The following is a 10,174-nucleotide window of genomic DNA, read 5'->3' as shown; positions in this document are numbered from 1 at the left end:
TTGTTTAAATTGTTTTTAAAAAATAAACTCCATCTTAAAAAATTATAAAAAGTTATTCTTTGTTAATAGGATTTATATTTTTAAAAGACTTGTAAGAGATTTATTTATTTATAATTTATATCTAACATTATTATTTGAATAATAACCGCCCTCGACAAAATGTAAACTTTATCAGAGCATTAAAGATTGAGGGTAGAGATCTTTATAGTAAGAGAAGTATTACAATCATAAAATGAATTTTTTAAACTAAGCGTAATTTCATCTAATTTATTTTTGTGTAATATTCTTTATCATTAAAGCATTTCTCTTATTATAGTACTGTTTAGGATGTTAGATTCCATTGTTCGAATGGTAGAGAATGATTGAAGGTGAAGACAAGATCCCGTGAGCCCCTTTCGGTGAAGACAAAAACACCTAGAAACATGGTATTTCTTAACTGTAAACAATAAAATATCCATATCCCGACTAATCGCAAGGAGAGATTTGTATTCGTAATCTATCTCAACTCATTTTAACTCATCTCATTATTATTTATTACTTTTTATCAATTTAACTCATAAATTTTATTATTATTCATAACCAATTTCATTACTATTCACAATCTATCTTAATTCATTTTCAAATCCAAATCACACCAAAACAAATAACAACTTGGTCCCTAATTCACGTACGTACCTCTGCCCCCCCGGTTGTATTTCCCCCTTTTCTTTTGCATCTATCAAATTAAATTAAATTAAATTTTATGCTTTGTCTGCACAGAAGTAAGTAGAACCAAGGCCAAGAGTGTCCTAATTGCCGATCCATTCATCGGACTTTGACTTTCTTCCTGCTGCATCCCAACAAAATCTACCAGATTTGCATCAAACCTAGTGAGCGGATAGATTCCCAGGCCCCACAACGATACAATCCAACGGCTATAAGAGAAAAACAAGACATGACACCATAAGTCCTGCCACATAGTATCAGAACTCCAAATCTGCATAGCAAAAACTTGCTGCACTGATTAGTCAGACGGAGAGTCAAACCTAGATGCAAGAACAATCTTAAGTACATATTAATATGGATAGACAGCGAAGGCCAGGCAGCAGTGCAGAGCCCAAGGCAAAGCCAAAGATGGGTTTCACCATGGGTCTGAACATGCTGCTTCTCCTGACCATGGTGGCCACCAATATCCTTTCCCTCTACCATCTCTCCTCCACGATTCAAACCACTAAGAAGCCCCCCGCTCCAGTACCTGTCCCTGACCACCTTCTCCACCAGCTCAACACCATACGCGCCACCATCAACCACCTCACACGCCTCCCACCCTCCGCCGCAGATTCCTCCACTAAAGCCGCCGTCTTCACCACCACTTCCCCACCGGATCTCCTCCTCCACTCCCAACTCTCGCCCATCGCCACATCTTGCCACAACCACCCTGACCTCCTCCATCGATATATGGACTATACACCATTCTCTCCCTGCCCTCCAGATTCCGACGAGCTCGCGGAATCACTCATCCTGCATGGCTGCCACCCACTCCCTCGCCGTCGGTGCTTCTCCAAAACCCCACCAAAACCCACGTCGTCTCTTTCCCACAACTCGTTTGCACCTTCGCTGCCGGACCAAAACGTTATCTGGCATAAGTACAATTGCAAAAGCTTCAGCTGCCTCGTGCGCTCCAACCCGAAACTGGGTTTCAACCTCTCTGGGGAAGCCACTCGATTCATGAGCTACAACGACGAACTTGACCTCCCGGTCCTACAACTGTTGCATATTGCCAAGGCAGCAAACTCTGTGCTCCGTCTCGGCATCGATGTCGGTGGCGGTACCGGGACTTTCGCGGCAAGAATGAAGCTTTACAATGTGACCATCGTGACAACGACGATGAATCTCGGCGCGCCGTACAACGAGGTCGTGGCGCTGAGGGGGCTGGTGCCGCTACACGTGCCACTGCAGCAGAGGTTCCCGGTGTTCGACGGGGTGGTGGATCTGGTGCGTTGCGGCCACGCCGTGAATAGATGGATACCGTTGACGGCGATGGAGTTCTTGCTTTACGACGTTGATAGAGTGTTGAGAGGTGGAGGTTACCTGTTGTTGGATCATTTCTTTAGCAAAGGGGTGGATCTTGACAAGCTTTATGCGCCGTTGATTGGGAAATTGGGGTACAAGAAGGTGAAGTGGGCAACAGGGAATAAGGCCAATTCGAAGAACGCGGAGGTTTACTTGACCGCGCTTTTGCAGAAGTGATCAGCTTTTAATTTTGACTTCCAAGCGTAGAAGCTGTCAAAGTAATACAAGGGTAAATCCCAAGATCGAATTCACAGGGACAATGAGTTTAGCAAACATTTCATTTTCGCAAGACAACATGTTAACGTTTGGAATGACACGAAAGTTTGAAATGATAAGAAAAGATTAAACTAAATGAGTTAGCAATTAACAAAAAAAATAATAAAAAAAAAGAAAAGAAGAATAAATTTTAGAACTTAACCGCTAACTAGATTCACACCTAAATGGGGCTATTTACTAAATGAGCGTGGAATGAATTATAAGAGAAATTGTCGGGAAGCTCAAGCAATAGTAAAGCTGAAAATAACAGTGAATCTATTTTTCTAAAATTGCTAAGAATCAAGAGATTTAAAGAAAATGTGCGGGAGTTGACTTAAACTTGTAAGAAGCAATGGAACAAACACTTGGGATGCAATTTTCGCCCACTAATTTGGTGATGGATTTACTTCTCTTTTCATTTTCTCTCAACCATTTTTTCATTCCTAGAAAATCATGGTCGGATGATATAGCATTGAACCACCATTTTTATGCTAACAAAACTACTTGACAAATTATATGACAATTTTATAAAAGTGAAAGAAAAACATCAAAATCATGTTACTTGTTTAAGTATCAATTGTGCCTTTACGTCTACAATTGATCTAAACCAAGAACAAAGAACTCTAATCTTTTCTAGATGCACATTGAAATATAATCCATCAAGTTAATCATTAAAAACACTAAATATTGAAGAGAATCCAACCCCAAATTGTCATGAGTTACTCATTGAATCCCAAGCTAAAAATCTAGCCTATCATCTCTAGATTAACAAAATGTTCAAGAAGATTAAAATCCAACATCACTAATTACTGCACTAAACAAAAATTGCAAAATGAAAATACTGTAGTCTCCAAATGTGCTGAAAACCCAAATGCCGAAGAAGAAGAACCAGCAGCAGAAAAATAAAATCGAAAAACAAGAAAGTTTCAGAGTAAGAATCCTGCGGAAAAGGAAGACGGAAACGAAAAATAAAAACAAAAAAATCCGAGAGCGGCGCATGAAATTTTTCTTTCTCTTTATACTCTCTCTTCCTCCCTCAGCCCTCTCAGCTGTGCGTTTCGGTGCAGTGCAGTGCAGCTGCCGTTTCGCATCCATTTTCCTGCGTTTTGAGCGTCCGTGAGTCAGCCCGAGTCTCGTTCCAGCTCCCCGCGTTTCACGTCTGCAGTGCCTGCGTTTTGCTCCAGCCTGCTGCGAGTTGCGATCCACTTCGTGCGCTTCTGTCCGCGTGAGTGCGTTTCTGTGCAGTGCAGTGCAGCTGCTCGAGCCAGCCCCTGCTGTGCAACGCAATACTGCGTGCGAGAGCCTGTTGGAAGCTGCTATCCGCATGTCTGCCCCTCAGTTCAAAGTGTGATAGCGTGAGTCTTCAAGCATTCCTTGTAGTTGCTGTGTCAGTTGGGTAATTCCGAGAATACCCATATATTTTTAACAACTTTCCCACAATGCCCTGCAATTATTAACAAAAATATTAGAATAAAATTTGAGATATTAGTCATAATTTAACATTGAGTCAAGCATTAAACTTTACTATATAATTAAGTGCTTAATTCATATTTTGGTTAAACATATGGTTCATTTTAGCAACTTAATCATGTAATTTTTAACACTTTATCACACCCCCCAACTAGCTTTTTGCTAGTCTCTAGCAAATAATGCGATAAAAATATTGTAGGATCCAAGTCTGAGGTACTAAATTCAAAAATCTCTACAAAAGATCAATCATATTGAAATCATGGGCATTAGAATAGAGTCAAGTCTAGTTTTAGCTCAACACAAAAGCTTATAAAATTCTCAAGAGCTCAAACAAGGGAAATGTACTTAAGCTGAAGATCTTTGAGTGCACCAAGTGTGTGACAGATTTCTATTTGTTAGTTTCAAGATTTCTCACAATAGTTTCACCCTAACAACTTTTACAAGAAAAACCAAAAGGTCTTCACTCCAATTCAAAACCATTACATTAGCGGCTTTCACGCTATCACACTTTAAAAGACCCTTTTTTTTTTTTTTTTTTTTTTTATATATATAGATCCCGGTGATAGGCAGCCTTTTCCAATGTACTTGCACAACCTTTTTTTTTTTTTTTTTTTTTTTTTTTTTTTTTTTTTGTGCATGATCTCTAGCTTGCCCCTTTTCTCATGTGCTTTTTTTTTTTTTTTTTTTTTTTTTTTTTTTTTTTTTTTTTTTCACTTTTCCTAAGCTATTAAGATATGGTTCATTGTAGTTCTTGCTAGTTGCTTAGAAGAAACCACTGATTGTCATCAAACAAACCACAAAAAGTATCTGCTTGTGTCAATTAAGGTCATCAATCAATAGCTTTGGAATAACTTTCCCAAGTTTGAGTTGCTAAGACATATCACAAGGTCAAGTGTCAAACTTAAAACCAACCAATGGGAATTAGTGTAGCCCAAAACTGCAACTATCTGATCTTAAGTAGAGAAGTGTGAAAATAATAGCTTGGTGGCAACAAATATTCAGACCCCACAATTATTAATCTTGAGAGACTAACGGTAGAAGGCTCTCTTACCCCCAACTAAAAATGGGCAGTGTCCTCAATGCAAATCATGAATAAAACGAGGGATGAAAGAAAATAGGGTCGAAGGAAAATACCTGAGATGGCTGAAAGGATTATGAACGTAAAAATGAAACCATAAAGGAATAAACAGTGCTGATCCTGAAAAGATATACTAAAGAAAAAGAAAAAGGAAAAAAAACATAGAACTGAAACAAATAAAAACAGAAAAAATAAAAAGGAAAAGAAGAGAAAAGAAAAAAAAAATCAAAACAAAAATGAGCTAAGGACCCTGAGAATAAGTGGGATCTTCCAAAGGAATGGAAGCATCCTCATGTGAAAGTTTTGCCAAAAAATGTTTAAGTCGTTGGCCATTAACTTTGAAGGTGTTTCCATTTTGAGGATTAGTAATCTCAACAGCTCCATATGGAAACACAGCCTTAACTACATAAGGCCCACTCCACCTCGATCTTAATTTGCCTGGAAATATATGGAGGCGGGAATTGTAAAGTAAGACTTGCTCATTGGGCTCAAAATTCTTTCTTTGGATGTGCTTGTCATGTAATACCTTCATGCGTTCCTTTGATAATTTGGAATTGTCATATGCATCTCGCCTAAGCTCATCCAATTCTGAAATCTGAAATTTTCTCACAGAACCAGCATGGTCAATAGAAAAATTAAATTGTTTAATAGCCCAATATGCCTTATGTTCAAGCTCAACGGGGAGATGACATGCCTTTCCATATACCAAGCGATAAGGAGACATGTCAAGAGAGGTTTTAAAAGCTGTCCTATAAGCCCAAAGTGCATCAGTAAGCCTTAAAGACCAATCTTTCCTGTTGGGGTTGACTGTTTTTTCTAAGATGTGCTTAAGTTCCCTATTAGCTAATTCAACTTGCCCATTCGTTTGTGGGTGATATGGAGTGGAAATTTTATGGTGTATACCATATTTTTTCATGAGGGCAGCAAATGGTTTGTTGCAAAAATGAGTTCCATTATCACTAATAATAGCTCTAGGCATGCCAAATCTAGCAAAAATGTTTTCTTTCAAAAACTTAAGCACAATCTTATGGTCATTTGTTTTACAGGGAATGGCTTCAACCCATTTAGAAACATAATCAACAGCCACGAGGATATACAAATAACCAAAAGAAGATGGAAAGGGCCCCATAAAATCAATCCCCCAACAATCAAAAATCTCAATGACCAAGATGGGTTGTAAAGGCATCATGTTTCTCTTGGTGATCGTGCCTAGTTTTTGACATGGCTCACAAGTTTTGCAAAAATCATACGCATCCTTAAACATACGCGGCCAATAAAACCCACTTTGTAAAATTTTCGCAACGGTTTTATTTGCAGAAAAGTGCCCCCACAAGCCTCATTATGACAAAAAGAAAGAACAGCTTGTATCTCATGATCAGGCACACATTTCCTTATGATTTGGTCAGAACAATATTTAAACAAGTAAGGATCATCATAAAAGAATGACTTCACCTCATGCTTGAATTTTCGTATGTCTTGCGCACTCCAATGGGGTGGAGTTTGTCCTGTCACCAAAAAATTAACAATGTCAGCAAACCAAGGTAAATTTTCAACTGACATTAATTGTTCATCAGGAAAAGTGTCAAGGATAGGGATAGTGTGATCCTTTTCAGCAAATGTAAGCCGAGACAAGTGGTCGGCAACCACGTTTTCTGCACCCTTCTTGTCTTTGATGATAAGGTCAAACTCTTGTAGAAGAAGTATCCATCTGATTAACCGTGGTTTAGCATCCTTCTTCGACAATAAGTACTTTAATGCTGCATGGTCAGTGAAAACAACTACAGGAGAACCAAGAATATAAGTTCGGAACTTGTCTAATGCAAAAACTACAGCAAGCAATTCCTTTTCAGTGGTAGAATAATTTCTTTGGGCTCCATTTAAAGTTCTACTTGCATAAGAAATGACATGTGGGAACTTATTTCTACGCTGTCCAAGGACAGCTCCTATGGCTACATCGCTAGCATCACACATTATCTCAAAAGGAATAGACCAAACAGGGGGCTGCATGATAGGGGCTGTGGTGAGCAAAATTTTCAGCTTATCAAAAGCATCTTGACAAGAAGAGGTCCATTCAAAAGCAACATTATGCACAAGTAACTCACACAAGGGCTTAGAGATAGAACTAAAATTTTGAATGAATCGCCTATAAAACCCAGCATGCCCAAGAAATGATCTGATTTCTTTCACTGTTTTGGGTATAGGAAGCTTGGAAATAAGTTCAATCTTAGCTTTATCAACCTCAATACCTCTTGATGAGACTATGTGACCAAGAACTATACCTTGTTGAACCATGAAATGACACTTTTCCCAATTGAGAAGCAAATGCTTCTCTTCACACCTGGCTAAAACAGCTTGTAAGTTAGTCAAACATGTATCAAAAGAACTGCCAAACACTGAAAAATCATCCATGAATATTTCCAAACAGTTTTCAATCATGTCACTGAAAATACTAAGCATACATCTTTGGAAAGTAGCTGGTGCATTACATAGTCCAAAAGGCATTCTTCTAAATGCAAAAGTGCCAAACGGGCAAGTAAAAGTTGTTTTCTCTTGATCTTCGGGGGCTATTTCTATTTGGTAAAAACCAGAATATCCATCAAGAAAGCAATAGAAATCATGACCCGCAACTTTTTCTAGCACTTGATCAAGAAATGGCAAAGGGAAATGATCTTTCCTAGTGGCGGCATTCAACTTCCTATAATCTATACACATTCGCCAACCAGTAGAAATCCTAGTAGGAATCAGTTCATCTTTCTCATTTTTCACAATGGTAAGCCCAGATTTTTTTGGTATTACATGAATGGGACTTACCCACTTGCTGTCCGCAATAGGGTATATGATTCCCACGTCAAGTAATTTCAAAATCTCTGTTTTTACCACCTCTTTCATGGTAGGATTTAATCTCCTTTGCATCTCCCTAGAGACTTTAGCATTTTCTTCTAAATAAATCCTATGAGTGCACACAAGAGGATTTATACCTTTTATATCTGCGATTTTCCACCCAATGGCACCTTTGTGTTGCTTTAAGACTTCCATCAATTTCCCTTCTTGGTCATGAGAGAGTTGGGCTGAAATCACCACTGGAAAGGTGCTGTCCGGTCCCAAAAATGCATATTTCAAGTCACTTGGCAATGGCTTCAGCTCTAGTATTGGAACTTCATGTGCTGTCAACGGTGGGAGTTGCTCAATCTTTGGCCTCCATTTAGTCTCCAATTTATTTTCTGCATTAAAAACATGAGAAACATCAATGGGGGTGTCATCAGGGAGGAGTTCACAAAAATTTTCTAACTCAAACAGCAGGTTAGTGGGCTGGTATGCCAAATAAGTCTCCTCCTCAAGGATGCTTTCCAACAAATTCACTTCTTGTACATCTTCCAAGTCTTGAGGTTGCCTACAAATATTGAAAATGTTTAGTTCAAGGGTCATATTCCCAAAACTCAACTTTAAAACACCACTCCTACAATTTATTAATGCATTTGAAGTAGCAAGAAAAGGTCTCCCAAGAATCACAGGAGCTTGAAAAGAAGATTTTGGTGTCAAGTGAACATCCAACACAACAAAATCAACGGGATAAAAGAATTTATCCACTTGAACCAAGACATCCTCAACAACTCCTCTTGGCATTTTGATAGACCTATCCGCTAGTTGTAAAATGATAGGAGTTGGTTTTAATTCCCCCAAACCAAGTTGCTCATAAACATTATAAGGCAGTAAATTCACACTTGAACCAAGATCTAACAATGCTTGACCAATTTTTGAACTTCCTATAACACAAGCAATTGTTGGTGAACCGGGATCTTTATATTTTGGTGGGGTATTGCTCTGAATTATGGCACTGACCTGCTCAGTAAGAAAAGCTTTCTTTTGCACATTTAATTTTCTTTTAACCGTACACAAATCTTTTAGAAACTTAGCATATGCAGGAATTTGTTGAATAGCATCTAACAAAGGGATATTAATCCTCACATGCTTGAATATTTCTAAAATTTCAGATTGGTGTTTGTCTTTGTGCAGAGGAACCAATCTTTGAGGAAAAGGAGCAGGTACAGGACATGAAATCTTTTCAGTTTCAGTTTCATTTTGTTCAAACTCACCATTTTCAGCCTCATTTTGTACAGGTTTAGAGACCTTACCAGCATTGTCTGAACCTTGAGCCGGAATGTTCACTACCCTACCATTTCTCAAAGTGGTGACCGCCTTCACTTGCCTCACATTTGAACTCTCAACTGCCCCTTGTGGTGGCTGACTTTGTGGATTGGGTTGAGGTTGTGCAGGAAGTTTTCCTTTCTCTTGAGAGCTCCATGCCGTAGTCATCTTTGTAAGTGTGCTCCGAATGTCATTTATCGCTTGAGAGTTTTGATTGTTGATTGTTGCTTGACCTTGCATAAACTGCTGCAAGGTGTTTGACAATTGCTGTACTGTCTCTTCAAATCCCCTCTTTTGCATTGGAGGTGCTTGAATTGCGAGTTGAGAGGGTCCCGGAGCCAAGGCTGCTGGAGCTACTTGCTGGTCATTCCTCCACCCAAAATTTGGGTGGTTTCTCCATCCTGGATTATAAGAATTAGAATAAGGACCAGAATATGGTTTTTGTATCATATTTACAGCATTAGATTGGTCTAACAATACCTCTTTGAATGCGGGGATCGTGGGACACTCATTAGTTGAATGCCCATGATCCTCACATATGCTACACTTCTCTGAATTTTTATGGACATCATGCACTTCATTTACCTTTTTTAATTCCATAGCTTCCATTTTTCTAGACAACAAAGTTAATTTAGCACGCAAATCATCATCTTCTTTCAAAGTATATTTTCCATGACCAGACTCAACTTGCCTAGACCTATCATGCACATCAGTTGTGTCCCAAGATTGAGCATTTTCAGCAAGGTAATCAAAATATTCAAATGCTTCCTCAGGCTCTTTGTCAAAAAATTCTCCATTACACATGGTTTGTACAAATTGGCGCATTTTAGGTGTCAAACTTTCATAAAAAAAACTTATCAAACGCCAATTTTCATAACCATGATGAGGACAAGCATTTAAAAGATCTTTGAATCTTTCCCAACTTTGATAAAAAGTTTCAGAATCTTTTTGGGTAAAGTTCATGATTTGTCTTTTAAGTGCATTCGTCCTATGTATTGGAAAGAATTTCTTCAAAAATTCAGTTTGCATTTCTTGCCATGTGCCTATGGTTCTAGGTCTCAATGAATTTAACCATGTTTTAGCCTTATCTTTCAAAGAAAATGGAAACAACTTTAGTCTAATAACCTCCTCAGTGCAAGTTCGGTCCATGAATGTAGAACAAACCTCTTCAAA

The 10,174-nt window shown here is 38.5% G+C and overlaps 2 protein-coding genes and 1 non-coding gene across 3 annotated transcripts; 2 read left to right on the top strand and 1 right to left on the bottom strand.

The window, feature by feature from the left end:
- Window positions 1-766: 766 nt before the first annotated feature.
- On the top strand, window positions 767-2,229 carry LOC121264321 (probable methyltransferase At1g29790). Its single transcript, XM_041167447.1, has one exon. It carries the CDS (start codon window positions 1,060-1,062, stop codon window positions 2,227-2,229), a length of 1,170 nt encoding a protein of 389 aa, XP_041023381.1. The 5' UTR covers window positions 767-1,059.
- A 2,867-nt stretch (window positions 2,230-5,096) lies between these two features.
- Window positions 5,097-9,959, bottom strand: LOC121265694. Its single transcript, XM_041169383.1, has 3 exons — window positions 8,317-9,959; window positions 6,226-8,235; window positions 5,097-5,722 (listed from the first exon to the last, which is right to left on the bottom strand). Exons 1-3 carry the CDS (start codon window positions 9,824-9,826, stop codon window positions 5,097-5,099), a joined length of 4,146 nt encoding a protein of 1,381 aa, XP_041025317.1. The 5' UTR covers window positions 9,827-9,959.
- Window positions 9,876-9,982, top strand: LOC121266652. The gene has a single exon (XR_005940873.1). It is a non-coding gene; the product is annotated as a small nucleolar RNA R71 (small nucleolar RNA).
- Window positions 9,983-10,174: the final 192 nt, after the last annotated feature.

The sequence above is a fragment of the Juglans microcarpa x Juglans regia genome, chromosome 5D (assembly GCF_004785595.1).
Source record: "Juglans microcarpa x Juglans regia isolate MS1-56 chromosome 5D, Jm3101_v1.0, whole genome shotgun sequence".
Taxonomy (NCBI): Eukaryota; Viridiplantae; Streptophyta; class Magnoliopsida; order Fagales; family Juglandaceae; genus Juglans; species Juglans microcarpa x Juglans regia.
The sequence above is the reverse complement of the archived record's forward strand: the minus strand, read 5'-3'. Positions and strand labels throughout refer to the sequence as shown.

Excerpts from the sequence above, each read along its gene's own strand:
- LOC121264321 (XM_041167447.1), top strand. The coding sequence starts at position 1,060 with ATGGATAGACAGCGAAGGCCAGGCAGCAGTGCAGAGCCCAAGGCAAAG.
- LOC121265694 (XM_041169383.1), bottom strand. The coding sequence starts at position 9,826 with ATGCGCCAATTTGTACAAACCATGTGTAATGGAGAATTTTTTGACAAA. Across the intron at positions 8,236-8,316 it reads TTCAAATGCATTAATAAATT|ACTTGGAAGATGTACAAGAA; the intron begins GTAGGAGTGGTG and ends GGCAACCTCAAG. Across the intron at positions 5,723-6,225 it reads GAAATGTGTGCCTGATCATG|AAACGAATGGGCAAGTTGAA; the intron begins AGATACAAGCTG and ends CATATCACCCAC.